This window comes from Crassostrea angulata, chromosome 6, assembly GCF_025612915.1.
Source record: "Crassostrea angulata isolate pt1a10 chromosome 6, ASM2561291v2, whole genome shotgun sequence".
In the NCBI taxonomy this organism is placed as follows: Eukaryota; Metazoa; Mollusca; class Bivalvia; order Ostreida; family Ostreidae; genus Magallana; species Magallana angulata.
Window position 1 is genome coordinate 58,133,110 of NC_069116.1, and position 18,747 is coordinate 58,151,856.

Sequence of the window (18,747 nt, forward strand, 5' to 3'; positions counted from 1 at the left end):
ACTCAGGTGAGCTAAAATGAATTTACATTTGTATTTCAAATACCAAACAGGCTATTTCACTTTCTGGGCTAATTGGGCAGCTTTTTATATCAATTTTGAATAAGAGGGATTGATGGTCTTTGTCATTTTTAGACTGTATTGATCTCCTTTAGAAGAAAAGCTCCATATAAATATATAGGAAAATACCCAAATTTAAAAGGTAAAATATATAGATTTTTTTTCTTCACTAAATAATAGTTTATTACTAACCCAAACAAATCATATCTTAAATTTTTAGGTAGATCTGATGGTTAATTTGTTGACTTTAAAAAACACAACAAACACTGAAATATACACTCACTTTTTTATTTTGATCCTAAAATTCATAAAACTTGTAAAATTGATATCTAAATAAACAAAATTTTCTGTACAACAAAATATATTGTCAGTGTACCCCATTTGTTTTCTAAAGTCTCGTCTTCTGTGAAACATCAAATTATTCACATTTCTTACAAGTTGCATTGCTACATACAAAAAAATCTCTGAAAATTCTAACTATCTGTTTGTTCTTGGCAATGTCTGAGGCTATCATAGGTGAGTTTGGGCCCTAATTTATACAAGAAAATAGGATCATCTCCCTCCCATAGAATAAATAACAAATTATTGATCAGTTGGTCAAAGTAGCAGGCACAAAGTATAAGGGTAGGAAAAACCAAAAAGACTTACTACATACACAGATTAAATATTTAGAGAAATGTTAGAGGAATGCATTTTTTTTAATGCAAAAGCATAAGAAAAAGTTCCCTGCTACTTGCCTACACCTGTATTCGCTATTCAGGAGTAAATAAGAAGACTAAATGATGAAATACAAAGAGGTCTTAGTCATAAAGAGATTGTATCATGGGACCCTGGCTCACCTTGTGTCATACTACACTACATGTACTACTGTGGACTACTAGTGGGTACTATGTACTACTGGGTACTATTGCCACAGTGGCCAAGTTTTGATCAGACTTCAGGATCCTCAGTCTTGGCAGTGTAAGCATCCTGAGCAGCAAACATGTAAATCACAGCAACTCTTCTTGTTAGTCCTAAACAATTAGATGGCCCACCCCCAGCCCATCCATCCCCTCTATGGTCCCCACCCATGCACACCAAGACCATTGTTGTCAGTAAAACGTTATATAAATAAGATGCTACTTTTTTAAGAATTAATGATAATACATGTATAATCAAAACTATACCTATCTAATCTAGCATCTACACGCAATTCAATTAGATGAAATAAAAATCTATCATACAATATAATCCAATAGCCATTTTTAACACACAGTGACCTGATTATAAAACAACAAATTGAAGTTTGTACACATACTGTACTGTACATCTGTTACAGGTGTACACTTCCTGTACATCTGTTACAGGTGTACACTTACTGTACATATGTTACAGGTGTACACTTACTGTACATATGTTACAGGTGTACACTTACTGTACATATGTTACAGGTGTACACTTACTGTACATGTGTTACAGGTGTACACTTACTATACATATGTTACAGGTGTAAACCTTTTGTACGTATTACAGGTTTACGCATATGGTGCTGTACATCTGTACACATACTGTACTTTACATCTGTATAGGTAAATGAATAGCACCAAACAGGACTCTAGCAAGACTGCTCCACTAAAAAACAAACATTGATCATACAGTGCGAGACAATCTCTGTAATAGTAAGGTCATTAACAAAACAAATCTGTTAACTGTGGCTCACATTACAGAATATTACAACTAACTTAACATGGAAAATATTACTATGAAGTTTACTTGACAAGATTGATAAAAATTCATTCTTAAATTCCCATCAATAAATCAAATACTGTCCATTTTCACAAAAAATAAAGACACTGTCGTTGCCCAAAATTCTAATTAATTACCAGTAAGGTAAATGTCTTCTCAACAATGCATGTTTAAATAAAAGTCCATTTCCATATAAATAGCATCTACAAGTTACATTAATTTATTGTTTACAATACTAGACACAATCATAGAAACTGCATCTACCAATACTATTTATGTATCGTTGGCAAATTTATATACAAATACTTATAATCGTTAATTGAAAATTGCATGTTTAAATACTTTTGATATTGTTCGTTCACAACAAGTACCAGTTTCCTTCATAGGGGAGACGCTTTCTGAAGATGTTGCAGAGTTTTTTGGTCAATGTTTGCTAACTGATAAAAATCTGCTATCATAAACTCATAGAGTTGGCCAAGTAAATAAGAATAAACAATGATAAAATACCAGTAAATTTACATCTAACAACAAGATAATATGACAAAAAGCACATATAAAATAAAAAGCATCAAATAAACCAACAAAACAAAACATATAGTTCATTGCAGATATAATTTTTTGATAAAAAAGCACAGATAAATTATAACACAACAAATAATCAAAAAACAGAAAAAACCAGAAAACATAAAAATCATTGCAGTCATACTTCTATCACAAAAATCATATTTATTTGTATCAAATAAAACTTGTTTAAGATATATAATTCTTTGATTGAACAAACAAAAAGCAAAGTTAGGAAAGTGTATACAAAGAAACACAAAGAAAAACAAAGATAGTTTTGGATCAAAGAAGTGAACAAACAATCACCAACAATCGTCACTGAATTACAGGACACACAGCGCTGTTACAATTTGCACGAAAACAGTGCTAATGGACACATTATGTCAATCTTGGAGAACAATTTCATAACAATTAACTTCGTAATCAGTAATCACATTAAAAAATATCTAATTTCTACATAGTGGAAAAAATGAGTATTTTTTCATAGCATTGTCAGATTTGTCCGTTTATACAAAAATAAGAAATACAATATATGATTGTAATAGCAATACACGTTTTGTCAATCATGATTGAAAAAAATAAAGTTGTGAAAACCACACATAAAACATTTCTTACACAATTGCATTCGTTTTGTCATGACATATTTTACTAATTAAGACAACAATAACACAAAGAGTTCTACTAAGTGTTTGGAATATGTGGAAGTTGACATACACAAAAATTGTCACATACAGCAAAGATGCTGAAACTATCACACAGCAAATCGCACAAAAATGACGATTCATATGAAAATTAATGGATGGCATATGATGCATGATAAAATGTCATATGGCAATTGAGACAAAAATTAACAAATGGCACATGATACACTCATGTCATAAAATGCCATATGGCAAATGTTGAAGAAATAGTACCTGTGCAACAAATGATTTTCTATGGCAAAACTAATAACAGCATGATTAACTTACACTGAATGGACAGCCAACTACAAAACAAAACAAGGCCTGAATCATACAAAAGAATCAGCACTGGCAGAGTTGTACAAGACGATATGAATGCCCCTCTCTGATCAGAAACCACAGGTATGTACAAATCTAAAAATTCCTCTAAGGATTTGCATTCACAAACATGATATTAGATTGTTTACCAAAAAATGATATTCTTCAGTATCACTTTGTCTTTTTCTCAAAGGACATATGACAAATACCAAATCCCAAAGGACAAATACCTGTATGTAAATTAATGCCTTTATCATGCATAATTAACCCTGAATACAAGTATGTCACTAAGAACTTTTTTCAATATATGGTACATTGATGACTCTAGTTTGAAGGCATCTCTCCTTCGTCCAGGACCAATGGTCCTTCATTTCACTGATTTTTTTACAAAATAAAGTGATCGATATATCTTTATTTACAAGTTGCAAAAAAGCAACGAATGCATTATACACAAAAAATTTCAATGAAAAAAAAACCCCACTTCATATGTTCACATCAATTAAAAAAGTAAACCATTACATAAATAATACCACAGAATCACATTATCATTTTGTTTTTATACATGCCATAAAATCTCCTGCTCTTCTTGGAAGAACTTTGAACAATAGCTTTGAACTGTATCACACAAAGTCAAGTTTAAGTCTGATTGGTGGGTTATCACAGACGTTCTGTCAGCGTTCACTTCTTCTTACTGTGTACCAGACTGCTGAAGATGGATTCGGGATTCTTGAGCAAAGTTTGAGGCGAGTCAAATTCTTTGACTTCTCCTTTTTCAAGAACCATAACTCTGTCATACTTTAAAATGGTTGAGATCCGATGCTGTAAGATCAAGTTTAAATTTTTGATTTGTGGGACAAAATAGAACAAGACAGGTAACAATTTATTTTTCTATATATATACACCATACGTGGTTATCATGGATATGCATGTCTATATGAGACAATGATTTACATTAAATTGATGAGAAGATTTAATAAAATTAACATTCACTGTGCACACATAGTAAGTTATCATTTCTAAGAAAAGTATATTCATGTCATGAAATCAAAGACTATGTTTACTAATTTTTCCATATTCATCTTTACAGGATGTTTACATGTACCGAAGCATAAAGCATCAATTACATGATGCGAATGAATGAGAGTAATCCAAGGAAAAGCTTACAGCAATAGTGATGACAGTTTTGTCCCCGAATGCAGAGGCGATGACTCTCTGTAACTTATTGTCTGTTTCCAGGTCAATGGATGCTGTTGCTTCATCCAGGACAAGAATCTTGTTGTCCCGGAGGAACGCCCGCGCCAAACAGAACAGCTGAAATACAGGAGAAATTGCTAAATAACTGTCTGATTATATAGACCAGCTGAAATAATACATGATAATGCCCTGAAAAATGCATGGACCCACATTTCAACAATGGTTTACCCTTCTGATGCTTTCTTGAGAGATTTAGATGAGACTCGTTAAATAGCAGAGACACATTTCAGTAGCTGGGAATGGTTTTGACATTGACAGGGTGAAAGATATACAAAAATTCATATTGCCCACAAAATCACAATGAACATTTAAAAAAAAAATAACTGTAAATGAACCATAGTATTGAAATCACATAAATGATCTATTTTTCTAAAATTATGTTGAAAGTTTGTAATTACTTTCTAAAAATGAATGATTTTAGGGAATAATTGTCAAGAGACTTCCATACCTGTTTCTGGCCGACGCTGAAATTTTCACCTCCTTCTGACACATTGGCATCTAAAAGTAAACAGCGGAAAATTACTAATCTATAACTCATGGTGACATCTTACAGTATATATAAATACAATAAAATAACAGTCTCAGGCATATTGACCAGAGCATGTGCTTGACTGGCTAATGTTCTCACTATAGGGATAGAGAATTTGGATGAGCACTCTCAAGACTGTGCCAAGTTACACAAGCCACAGAAACGATATAGACGTATGTGGTACATAAAGTAGAATACAATGTCCATACCAATCTTGATCCAATTTTGACATGCCTTAACACAGTTTTTAGAAAATATAGAAATGATAATGCTCAATATGGATCAATTATCTAACTTATTCACCAAAACCAAGGTTCCTACAAACTTACATACATACATGTATATGTACATGTACCTCAGTAAGAAATTCTCCAGACTGAGACACTCACCTGGAATTCTCCAGTCTGAGACACTCACCTGGAATTCTCCAGACTGAGACACTCACCTGGAATTCTCCAGACTGAGACACTCACCTGGAATTCTCCAGACACTCACCTAGCTGATTGGGAAGCTCTGTGATGGAATCCTTCAGTTGGACTGTCTCCAATGCTGACCACAATTTCTCATCTGGGATCTCATTTTGAGGGTCAAGGTTATACCTACACAAAACATTTCATCACTATATAAGGGTGTCATACAAAATGTTAATGTACAGCATTTAATTTATCCCCAAAATTATACAAGCCTATAATACTTCTTATTTTTTGGATAAACTAACACCTAATATACATGAGTTTAAAAGGTTACTGACCCTTAGTGTATGGTATATAAACTTCTTTTCTCTACAGATGGAAAATTTAGGAAAGATGCAATAAGATAAAGTTTAGAGATTGCTGTTGTGCTAGGTGGCCCTTAGAGATAGTGATAGAAGATGTGCTATGTGGCTTTAGGTGATAGTTGGTGTGCTAGATGGCCCTCAGTAATACCAGTAGCTGTTATACAAAGTTGCACTTTTTGAAAGTAATAGTAGATGTGCTAAATGGCCTAAGCAATAGTTGATGTGCTAGGTGGCCCTGATTGAAAGTTGATACACTGGGTTTCCCTTAGTGAAAATAATATCAGATGTGCTTGTCAGTCCAATTTATAGCGATTGTTGATGTGCTAGGTAGTCCTCACCTGATTGTCCCTGTAAACAGGACAGGGTCCTGTGGAATAATTGCCAGGTTACTCCTCAGTTCTTCCAGAGAAACTCTCTTAGTGTCCTTCTCATCGATGTAAATTTCTCCTTCACATATGTCAATCATGCGGAATAAACTCAAGGTCAATGAGGATTTTCCACTCCCAGTTCGTCCACATATTCCAACCTAAAATGAAATACATGTAATATGTTTCACAGTGTGCTGTTTGAAGAGCAAACCTAATAATAGAATTAGATTTTCACTATCAGATTCATTAGAAACACGCACAGTTAGATCTGCCTATCTATTAATTCATTATGCTTAATGTAACAGGCTCAGTGTACCTTGTGACATCATGTTAGTAGACATCACTGGACAATTTCCGATAAACAAGAAACAATGCCATGAACAATTTGCAAAGAAAAAAGATAAAAAAACTAATTGTAGAACAACTTTTTAAAGGTTTTCAACAATCTTGAACCACATTTTTTAAGTTCATAAGTGAAGTTTGTAAACTCTGAAATACTACTAGTCATTATTCTCACATATACATGTTATCTATAGGAAGGGTTTCACTCTCACAGCCCCTTGGGCAAATGAGAGGAATTTGTCCTCCTTAATTCTGTGTATTCAAATAAAGTAGAAGAGATATATCATAGCTGAATATGTTCTTTAAAATTTAGATTAACTTGGAACAAACAAAGGAGAAGAAGATTCTAGTTGATCAATTTCACTTTGTTGCCGCTACAAGCTCCTCACCTTTTCTCCAGGGTTGATGATGAATGATGCGTTGGTCACCACCTTCTCTAAGTCCTTGTCATACTTTAGACTCACATTCCTAAACTCTATTTTTCCATGCACTGGCCACCCTTTCTCCAGTTTATGGTTACCTGCAAAATGCAAGTACACAACTTAATATTTTAAATCTCAAATCTCTTCAACCATATCATACACTAATTGACCTGATTTTTACCTAATTATTTGACTTCAAAAATATCTTTGCAGATTCAATTGACCTAAATAAGGAGCATGCATTATTTTCAGAGCACACAAACATTTTCACTGCTGTGTTAAGTATATCATTGGTTTTTTCCCCTTTCTATTTTTATTATGTTGAGTGGGACCCCTGACCTTTATGGTGGAAGTCAACTTCTCGCTCCAGGTGGATAAACTCATCAACCCTCTCCACCGAGTTCATTGACAATTCCAGCTCAGCAGCATTACGGACGATCCAGTTCAAGTAGATAGACACCTGAAAAAATAAATTCATTTTTGCATTTCAATGCCAAGTTTACAGACTACAGTAAATTTTGTTTCCATGTGTTGTTAATTACACAATAACCAATAGGAAACAAAAAGCAAAATTTGTTTCCATATTATGAATGTTTATTTAAAAAATAATATAAATGTACATTGTATGCAAGTTAATTTTGAGTTAAATATTTCCCAAGTACTTTCTCTTGATGTTTTACTCCCCACATGAAAATTTTCATGTTTACAGCAACACACTTTTTATCAATAAGGCTATGCCATACCTGTAAAGAATAGGTGTTTGAGAGGCCTACCTGTAGAGCATAGGTGATTGAGAGGCATACCTGTAAAGCGTAGGTGATTGAGAGGCCGACATAAGCTGGAGAGGTCTGCCCGGTCAGACAGGTGGCCAGACTGGATATAGCAGATAAAAACACCAGCAGAGACCCTATATAGTCCTAAATAGGGACAAAATTACAACCAATTAATACTTCAACCTGAAACTATGCAAAACCATCCGAAAACAAGTACAACTTTGAGTTTTAAAGAGCAATTATAATAATTCTCATTAAAGTTAATACAAAAATTACTATCACATGTACGTATAATTTTGAGCAAGAAAAATGCTAAAATTGACACCATAAAATCGTGGCAGTGAGTACTTTTCCTTGGTCTTAAAAAAAATGTTGGCTGTTTACTGTGGTTTTGATCTACAGTAATTAGTTGACTAACCAGTTTATCTACAGTAATGAGTTGACTTACCAGTTTATCTACAGTAATCAGTTGACTTACCAGTTTATCTACAGTAATCAATGGACTTACCAGTTTATCTACTGTAATCAGTTGACTTACCAGTTTATCTACAGTAATCAATGGACTTACCAGTTTATCTACTGTAATCAGTTGACTTACCAGTTTATCTACAGTAATCAGTTGACTAACCAGTTTATCTACAGTAATGAGTTGACTTACCAGTTTATCTACAGTAATCAGTTGACTTACCAGTTTATCTACAGTAATGAGTTGACTTACCAGTTTATCTACAGTAATGAGTTGACTTACCAGTTTATCTACAGTAATGAGTTGACTTACCAGTTTATCTACAGTAATGAGTTGACTTACCAGTTTATCTACAGTAATCAGTTGACTTACCAGTTTATCTACAGTAATCAGTTGACTTACCAGTTTATCTACAGTAATCAGTTGACTTACCAGTTTATCTACTGTAATCAGTTGACTTACCAGTTTATCTACAGTAATCAGTTGACTTACCAGTTTATCTACTGTAATCAGTTGACTTACCAGTTTATCTACAGTAATCAATGGACTTACCAGTTTATCTACTGTAATCAGTTGACTTACCAGTTTATCTACAGTAATCAGTTGACTAACCAGTTTATCTACAGTAATCAGTTGACTTACCAGTTTATCTACAGTAATCAGTTGACTTACCAGTTTATCTACTGTAATCAGTTGACTTACCAGTTTATCTACAGTAATCAATGGACTTACCAGTTTATCTACAGTAATCAGTTGACTTACCAGTTTATCTACAGTAATCAGTTGACTAACCAGTTTATCTACAGTAATGAGTTGACTTACCAGTTTATCTACAGTAATGAGTTGACTTACCAGTTTATCTACAGTAATGAGTTGACTAACCAGTTTATCTACAGTAATCAGTTGACTTACCAGTTTATGTACAGTAAATAGTTGACTTACCAGTTTATCTACAGTAATCAGTTGACTTACCAGTTTATGTACAGTAATCCGTTGACTTACCAGTTTATGTACAGTGATCAGTTGACTTACCAGTTTATCTACAGTAATGAGTTGACTTACCAGTTTATCTACAGTAATGAGTTGACTAACCAGTTTATCTACAGTAATCAGTTGACTTACCAGTTTATGTACAGTAAATAGTTGACTTACCAGTTTATCTACAGTAATCAGTTGACTTACCAGTTTATGTACAGTAATCAGTTGACTTACCAGTTTATCTACAGTAATGAGTTGACTTACCAGTTTATCTACAGTAATCAGTTGACTTACCAGTTTATCTACTGTAATCAGTTGACTTACCAGTTTATCTACAGTAATCAGTTGACTTACCAGTTTATCTACAGTAATCAGTTGACTTACCAGTTTATCTACTGTAATCAGTTGACTTACCAGTTTATCTACAGTAATCAGTTGACTTACCAGTTTATCTACAGTAATCAGTTGACTTACCAGTTTATCTACTGTAATCAGTTGACTTACCAGTTTATCTACAGTAATCAGTTGACTTACCAGTTTATCTACAGTAATCAGTTGACTTACCAGACGAATTCCAAGCCATCTGTTTATAGCCATCACAAAAACATAGGGAGTATTATTGTTGTCAATGAGGGCAAAAGCTCTCTTTCTAAACCGCCGCTCAGCTCTGAAAATATAAAAAGACACTTCATACCAGTACTTATCAAAAACTTGCAAAGCGCTACGGTAATCTAGAATAGATTTGATATACAATGGATTTAGAGTTACAATAGCTTCAACAGTCATTATGCTGTGAACCTTCTGGAGGTCTGTGCCAGTAATATCAATGGGCCTTAGTTACAGTTTATCAAATCCAAAATTTGAAATCCAAAACTCATCAATGCAATGCTATCATACATTCTGCTATTACCTGTTGGTACAGAAGTCATAGTTCTTGGCAGCGACTGTTTCCTGAAAGTTCTACATACCTGTAAGCTAATACACAATCCCTCCTCACCTGTAAACATTGAAACTAAGGTCAATGTAACAATGCGTGTAATTAGTTACCTGTAGGCTCTGATTGTCTGCATCCCACTGAGAGTTTCTGACAGGTGAGAGAACACAGGTGATCTTGTCACACTCTCTATCCTCTGAAGCTCCCTGTTAATGCAAACAAATATTCCAAATCAAGATTTATAATCAACAACATAAAATATACCTGATGTATATAGACCCTTACAGCTGTGTACTGAAAAGGGTCAAACAACAAACAGTATATTGCTTTTAACTGTGAAGTTTCATTTTAGAATACAGTAAATCATAACTAAAGTGAAGTACAAGGAAAGAGCAACTATAAATTTGTTATCAAAGTAGTTTACTTTATCCAGAAACTTCAGATATATTTTATGAGAGAAGGAAACTGACTTGGCTGTTAGTATGAATTCATTATAAGTAGAGTAGCTGTGTTTCACTTGGCTGTTAGTATGAATTCATTATAAGTAGAGTAGCTGTGTTTCACTGTATCATTATAAGAGTGTGTAGAATAGCTGTGTTTCTCCGTATCATTATAAGAGTGTGTAGAGTAGCTGTGTTTCACCGTATCATTATAAGAGTGTGTAGAGTAGCTGTGTTTCACCGTATCATTATAAGAGTGTGTAGAGTAGCTGTGTTTCACCGTATCATTATAAGAGTGTGTAGAGTAGCTGTGTTTCATGGTATCATTATAAGAGTGTGTAGAGTAGCTGTGTTTCACCGTATCATTATAAGAGTGTGTAGAGTAGCTGTGTTTCACCGTATTCTGATAATACCACTCTGAAACAACTGCAATAATTTGCTTAAAGATCACGTCCCAAGTGGCGAACGACCCAAGAAGCTAAACATTTAAAAGGTGATTTTAATCAAATTGGTATCAGCTGAACTGGATTCTGTGAGTGATATGAGTGGGGGATCGGATGTCTGAAGCTCACCTGGCTGTGGCCCTGAAGAAGTACTGGAAGCAGTAGTACAGAATGGCCAGTGGAGCCACCGCTATTAGGAAGTAGGGTGTTGCGATCGCGTTAATGGCCAGGGCAGATATTGTTACCAGGACACAGCGGGTAAAACTCTCCAGAATAAAAGGCAATCGCTGTAAAATCATAAAACTGTAGTGTAGATACAGGTACATGTAGTTCTAAATAATCTCTGATGGGAATAATTACTTTGTAATTTTTTTTTAGAATGCTCATAAAATTACATACTTTTTGTATTGTCTAAGGGTAGAGACTTTCTCCATCAATATTTATTAAATTGATGTATTGTTTTATATGTCGAGCTTAAAATAAATGTTAATAAATGTACCTGGTCAATTCCTGCCACATCCGCTGAGAACCTGTTCATAATTCGACCGCTTGGGTTTGTGTCAAAAAACCTGCTCAGATACAAAAAAATAAAATGAATAAAAGCTCAGGATTTAAATATACAAAACATCAATCATTTTTACATTTATTAAAATAACATTAATTTTTATTTCGTGGTCTGCTATCATTTCATGCTATCATGGAGGCGTGTTTTCATTGGTTCACTTTTATATATTAAGTAATTGTGTTTTATCAAGTGACAACACTGCTTAATAGTTAAGTTTTACAATTTGTTGAGCATTTCTATGGGTGATCATGAGGGATAGCCTTGGAATTTGAAATAAAGAGAAAATGAATCACCTGATATGAAATTTATCTTATTCAAATTTACCAAAAGAAGTAGATACATACATATTTAAATGGGACATAAAGTACTTAATATCAACTATTTATATTTATGTGTATCAATAGTGATTTGGCAAACATAACCCAGCATATATACTGTAGATTCCTAATCAAACATGAGAAATTAATGTCCGCGTAAAATCACGAGAAGCATCCTCCCCGGAATTTGAAATCTTGTCATTATTTTTTCAGAGTTTAGAACAATAAGAAATAAGATAAAGCGCTCTGGGTTCACAATTTTATATTCTTGCGATTTGATACATCACAGCGGGATTGCGGAATGAAGTACTCGCGTAATATAAGGAATTCACAGTAGTTTTTTGTAATTTGTACCTCACCTGATAGAGAGATGAAGAATAGTGTCCAGGAGGTTGAAATGGAGATTCTTGGAAGCCCTCAGTGTGGTCAAGTACAGGACTAGATTGGCAATGAAGGCTCCAACCAGGCCAAAAATGTTCAGTATCATATAGTCAAACATGTATTTGTGATTGTCAAATGTCTGAAAGTAAAATATAGATACAGTAATTTTCCAGTATAACCGGAGAGCTATCAGTTGCCACAAGATGGAAAAGTACCTAAAGTAATAATCAACTTAGTTGCTTGTAATTGATTGCTTTTAAAAAAAAACTTCAGTGAGTAGTAACAATTTTTTAAAGTACTGTGGTTTCATCAATATTCGTTGAATACTAATTTTCGTGGATTTCGTTGTTAAGTTTACCCATGAAAATAAATGTTCATTGAAGTGCAATTTCTATCAACAGTTTGTATTGATAGGATCATTAGCCACGAATTTAAGGATCCTGGAAACTTTGTTTTTCACTTTAACCACGAAAATTGAAACCCTTGAATATTAATGAAACGACAGTACATAAGAGGTCAAAGAGACAGATCAATGTTTCTTTCTAATTAAGGTATACGTTTACTCAGAATGAAAAAAAAATCCACTGATGATAATGAAAAACCATCTATTGTGTGTTAAAGACCTATAATGGGAGTGCTATTTTTTACTTTCAAAAAAGTAGGTCAATGACCTACTTTTTGAGCTAATGGTCATTGAATATTTTTTCGAAATTTAAGAAAAGTCCCTGAAAATTTTACACTATGATTGAAATTTTCTTAATTGTGAAAATAATACAAATTGCTAAACACTTTTAAAAATGAAATACAGTTTATGAATGGCAGTGACACTCAACAGACACAAAGCAATAAGTTTTCATTCACAATTTTTTTTAATATTCCAGTCCGAATTTCCTCTATCAGTTTTCAAATTCCTACCCTTTTTTTATTTAATTTTACAAAAAACTGAATGATGATAATACTAAAACATTAATAGCATTAAACTAGGTATATTGACCTTACTCTGCAGGCATAAAAGTTATATGAGGTCAATGATCAAAATTTTGAGATATGGTGTCTTTTATTGTTTTTAGGCATTTTTCAAAATTGTTGTATTGTGTGCCATTCGAATATCTTAACGAAAAAGGGAGATAAAACCAACAGAAAATATGCAAAATTATGTAAGCTAACAAATAAAATCTTAACTTTGAATATTACAGTACTACCAAAAATATTTCAGTGAAAAACAAAATCTTTAAATTTTAGTCCGAATTTCCTCTGTTTTGCTAAAAGTCCAACTTTGCTTAAGCCTAATTCCATAATATAGTAAAAATATTGAATGGTTTGTCAATAATAATTCATTTCATAAATACTTTTAGTGGTTAGATCAAATTTTACTCATGAAATTGAATTTTATAACAATCCGAATTTGAGAACTCAAACCCTGAGTAAACAACATCCTTAAGGGCTCTAACCATACGATGCACACAACTGATATCCCTTTAATAAAACCACGGAAACTGCATATTGTAGTTTCTTTAACATTTGTGAGCACAAATTTTTCAGGGATTTGTTAAAATTCAAACTTTTGATGAGACATAAAGTTGTGTAAAATAGTTGCATCAATTTGTACCATTATTCATAACTGTCCAATTTTGTCCAATAGGGATTCAACATGAATTACTGATATCACAGTATTTGAAGTTGGGGATACACAGCTGAAATCATTCTAGAATATCTCACCTGTGAGATGTTACTGCTCTTGTTTTGTGAGCCGAGTTGAGCTAGCCGAGTCTGGAACTCAGTCGATTCCTCCGCCCACAAAGACAGAATGATGTTGCTCCAGGCCAGTAACACATGGTAGCCCACCTGTAGCATCATCATCCCACCCATGAGCAGGTAGCCACAGGCGGCGGCGTACTGCAGGTAGACGCGGAGGGAGACGGCCCCCACCTCCTTGTGTTCCTTCTGTACCAGCTGTCCATCCTTCTCCTTAAGGGGATCTACAGGACCAATCAGTGAAAACATTTACAATGATGCATATGGACATATGACCAATCAGCGTCAGACACGGAAGACATGCCTTAATGGTTCATTACAGTTTGAAAACATTTAATGATGCAATGTCTTCCACTCAGTAGACGGAAGTAGAAATACAATTTTCCTTCAAAAAAAATTTTGCTTTCTTTATGCACATGCTTTTTATATTAGTTCCTAGGCTCATGTATAGAATTCCATTTCATTCTTTGCACATCCAATATGTATACAACTCTCTTTTTTCTACTAAGTTGTGTGTACATGTAAGAGAATTCTCTTACCCTGCTCTGTAGCATATATACAATCTCTTTATATTCCCCTGAACCCTTTTATTCCCCCAAGTAAAAGCTATATCTACAGTAAATGTATGCAAGGTTCCCTTACCCTGCTCTGTAGCATCTATACAATCCTCCTCCGCGTTTGACATCTCAGACATCTGTCTGCTGAAAGGTTGACTGCCTCCAGAGAGAATGGACTGAAATATTTGAATAGTTTTAAAAAGACTGACACATCTCAATTTTTCTAAAGTCCCCCTCCCACCGATCTCTCTGACTTGTTAATAGGAATACTCACCTGTACAGAGATCTGCCTGCTGTAGTCAAATGGATGGGCACCGTCTGACGGAGACATAGGGGCATCATGGTGGTCCCGACTGTAAAACAGGGGAGATAACATGGCTTTCTATCATCAAATCAACTGACTTCATAAAAAAACATACTACCTTCAAAAATTTTAAAATTTAAAATTCTGTCTTCTGCATTTAAATTTACACAAAAACTTCTTTCTTCCAATTCATGGAATCATCAGTTGTCATTCACATATCCAGTTGTTCACTATAAAACCATTTGACTGTAGGAACATCTGTATTGAGTTTTATCATTGGTGATTGGGAATAACTCTGACCTTGATTCCGAGGCCTTGGCCTCTCTCAGTGCCAGCCTCCAGGACTCGTACAACTCCGGCTCTTGCTTCTTGACCTCACTCAGCGTCCCCTGGTACTGTATCCTCCCATCCTTCATCACGATCAACTAATCAACACCAAATAACAACAGTCAATTACATACCCAAACTAATCAACATCAAACAACAACTAAATTACCAATCCACAGTAGAAACAAAACTCAAAGAATGTGAAATAACATGCAATCAATAATCAAACTATAACAGTCAATTACCAATCCACAGTAGAAACAAAACTCAAAGAATGTGAAATAACAAGCAATCAATACATCAATCAATTTATTGATCAGTAAATTAATCAATCAAGTGATCAAACAATCAATCAATATACCATTTATAATTGTGCTTTAAACAAACATATTCTAGTGGAGGAGAAAATAAGATAGCAAGTACTTACTTGATTGGAGTGACCGACATACTGTAGCTGATGAGTGACCAGGATGACAGACCTTTTACGTCGGACTAATCGCTTAACAATGGCGTCCTCGAAAACATGCTTCCCAACGTGAGCGTCCAGCGCAGACAAAGGATCGTCCTGAACAGACAGAGAAAGAATTCAAATTTCCATAAAGAAAGCTGAAGTACATGTTTATGTATGAAAGATAAACAGAACTTAATAAAACTTGAATTAAAGGTAGCCCACCAGAATGACAGTATCAGCATTGGAGTATAATGCTCTGGCTATGCTGATTCTCTGCTTCTGTCCACCACTCAGATTGATTCCCTGAAATACACAAATCATTTCTATTTTTATTTTTCAATACATCCATCTCTTTGTAGATTTATCAACTTTTATGAAAATAATTATAGATATCAGTTCAGTGTTACTCCTGATGTTATCATTTAGATTATAGAAATGGCCTTACCTTCTCTCCGACTTCTGTTTCATCTCCGGCAGGAAGTGATGCAATGTCAGGTTTCAGTGCACAGGAATCTATTACTTTGTTATAGCTGTTTTAAAGATTCATGATGATACTGTACAGAGAACAGTCTAATACACTTACTGGTAATGGCCAGTGCATGTTTGATTCATTATCATCAACAGAATACTTTACATTATTTTCAAACTTTTTTCTCCATATCAATCTTGAACAAGGGCACCGCTAAGCGGAGCATCCCCTCGCGACATGAGTTATTGTGTGCAGGGATGCATTATTTAGCAATATATAGTTATGTTAATGAGAAGACCACATTCTACTAACTCTCCATTACTGCAAAAACTACATTTTCTTTACCTGTACTAGATCTAAATCCAAAAAATATCAAGTTGTTGATTTGAACTGCTTACTTTCACTTTGGTTTCAAAGAAGTGAAGCGGAAGATTGATAACTCGTATACAAAATTGATTATAACATTGATTTAATGAAATAATAATTTGTAATAGTATTAATGGTTTGGAAAGGCATATGCATTTTTTCTTTGTTATTTTACAGAAGTGTGCAATCTATGATAAATATTTTTAGTTTTGAACGAATTTTGTCATAATGTATACCCCCCCCCCTTTACCATGGTGTAATTTTATCTAAGTTTTTGCATACAAATTTGACCAATTAATTTGACATTGCATTTGTTTTTATCTTTTACAATGAGGCATATTTGTGCAAAGGCTGAGGAAATTCAATGGAAGGTTTTTTTTATTAATTTACTAGAAAATTGAAATGGAGTGCACACACACACACACATACATACATACACACATACATACGAACACACACACGCACGGTAGCGATGCTATATCCCCTCGCGCAACTTGTTGCGCGAGGGGATAATAAAGTTACATCACACTAAATTCATCAAAAGTTGAGTGTGCATTTTCTGTAAGACAGATAACTTTCCACTTTAAATTTGACTGACTGCTACTGGGAGAATAAAACAGAGAATTTTTTTTTAAAGAACTGGAACTTTAGGCCTTACCGTCTGAAGTTGAATGCTTGTCCAAACAAGATGTTCTCCTTCAGTGTTGCGTTCAGTAACCATGGCTTCTGTGGTACAAATGCAATGTTAGCTCCTCTGTAATCATAAACAAAAAAATTCTAAGATTCCTTTCAGCTTCAACTGTAAGATTAACTATTAACAAGTACCAGGTATGTCAGATCAAAATATAAAATTAAAAAAATAATCAGTTCAGATCCTTATCGTATACTCCTGTATCTTACTTGATGATATCCACATGTCCACTAACTGTTGTCATTTCCCCAAGCATGGCAGATATCAACGACGTCTTCCCTGAACCCACTTGACCTACAATCATTGTCAGCTTCCCGACAGGTATTTTAACATTAATGTCCTTCAGGGCTATTTCCTCCTCATGGTCTAAATGCCAGGAGAAAGCTCCGTCGTTGATCTCAAACACATTCTTGGCTTCGATAACAGTGAGGTTTTCCGAGACTTCTTCCTCGTCCTCGGTGGACACCCCGCTGGTGTGTCTGCGACGCGCTGGGTCCTTTCTATCATTCACTGTTAAAGCTGTCATCAAATAATAATATGATAATCTACTGGTACATAAATACAAGATGAAATTTAAGAATTTTTAATAATCAGAAAATTTTTTGAAAATAAATTAAATTAAAACCCTATCTTGTAGTCTAGGTTATGGTTACCTGTTCCTGAGTAGTTGGTCTGGGCACTGGAGCGCCGGGTTCCCTCCATCATGTCCAGCAGCGAGCCTTTACTGTTCTGACGGCTTCGACTTGGCGTGCGAGACATGTTGCTTCCCAGCGAACTCTGACTGCTGCTATCCTCATCCTTATGAAGGCTCGTGGACGTAGAATTCTTTTTTGTCCCATTGCAATACTCCACAATCGTGTCCAGTTTTATATCCTAAATTTAAGGCCATTAAATTTCATTGAGCAACAAATTTTTTTTTTTAATTAATTTATCATTATAAACTTTTAAAGATAACATGCAATTACCATAAAGGATTTTACAACCAATATCAAAGTATAGCAATACTAACATAATACAGTGCAATGTATTTTTACCATTAAGATTTAAATGCTGGTATTCATGTGAATTTCAATGAATACAATAGCTCTTGGAAGTAAATTCGTTTGCATGATATAAACATGGCTTTTTTTGCGAGACTCGTTTTCAGCTGAGACATTTACCAGTGTGGACCAGTGAAGTACCTACCTCTGTCCCGGTCACCCCGTCTGGGTCTGTGGTGTCTATCCCAATGCTGTGGGTCAGGGTCTTGTTTTTATCCGCAAGACCTTCCGTTTCCTCGGACAACAGAAAGCGCATCAGACGTTTGATGCTGACGCTGGCAGTGATAAAGGTCGTACAGAAGAGGGTGAACAGAGCCATGGGGAGGGTCAGGATGTTGAACAGGGCCAAAGTAGACAGAGCCTTACCCACGTCTAACGGCTTACCCTCAAGGTCTGGGTACAGGATGAACGTCTGCAAGGTCAAAGGTCATACAGGTTATCATGTGTTATAAGACA

The 18,747-nt window shown here is 34.6% G+C and overlaps 1 protein-coding gene across 2 annotated transcripts in view; it reads right to left on the reverse strand.

Annotated features, from left to right (window-relative positions):
• Positions 1 to 329: 329 nt before the first annotated feature.
• The window catches only part of LOC128187806 (ATP-binding cassette sub-family C member 9-like), a 39,370-nt gene continuing 20,952 nt past the window's right edge, over positions 330 to 18,747 (reverse strand). For both annotated transcript variants that reach the window (XM_052858410.1, XM_052858411.1), the window contains exons 10-33: positions 18,437 to 18,703; positions 17,905 to 18,124; positions 17,461 to 17,770; positions 17,219 to 17,314; positions 16,171 to 16,255; positions 15,948 to 16,028; positions 15,702 to 15,839; positions 15,248 to 15,372; positions 14,918 to 14,996; positions 14,729 to 14,819; positions 14,051 to 14,310; positions 12,310 to 12,470; positions 11,568 to 11,637; positions 11,198 to 11,355; positions 10,299 to 10,391; positions 9,816 to 9,918; positions 7,838 to 7,951; positions 7,374 to 7,494; positions 7,002 to 7,132; positions 6,241 to 6,428; positions 5,620 to 5,723; positions 5,044 to 5,093; positions 4,506 to 4,652; positions 330 to 4,160 (exon numbers count right to left, since the gene is read on the reverse strand). In XM_052858410.1, the coding sequence (XP_052714370.1) occupies positions 4,020 to 4,160; positions 4,506 to 4,652; positions 5,044 to 5,093; positions 5,620 to 5,723; positions 6,241 to 6,428; positions 7,002 to 7,132; positions 7,374 to 7,494; positions 7,838 to 7,951; positions 9,816 to 9,918; positions 10,299 to 10,391; positions 11,198 to 11,355; positions 11,568 to 11,637; positions 12,310 to 12,470; positions 14,051 to 14,310; positions 14,729 to 14,819; positions 14,918 to 14,996; positions 15,248 to 15,372; positions 15,702 to 15,839; positions 15,948 to 16,028; positions 16,171 to 16,255; positions 17,219 to 17,314; positions 17,461 to 17,770; positions 17,905 to 18,124; positions 18,437 to 18,703 (3,333 nt within the window). In that variant the 3' untranslated portion in view covers positions 330 to 4,019. The remainder of the gene's footprint in view (positions 4,161 to 4,505; positions 4,653 to 5,043; positions 5,094 to 5,619; positions 5,724 to 6,240; positions 6,429 to 7,001; positions 7,133 to 7,373; positions 7,495 to 7,837; positions 7,952 to 9,815; positions 9,919 to 10,298; positions 10,392 to 11,197; positions 11,356 to 11,567; positions 11,638 to 12,309; positions 12,471 to 14,050; positions 14,311 to 14,728; positions 14,820 to 14,917; positions 14,997 to 15,247; positions 15,373 to 15,701; positions 15,840 to 15,947; positions 16,029 to 16,170; positions 16,256 to 17,218; positions 17,315 to 17,460; positions 17,771 to 17,904; positions 18,125 to 18,436; positions 18,704 to 18,747) is intronic.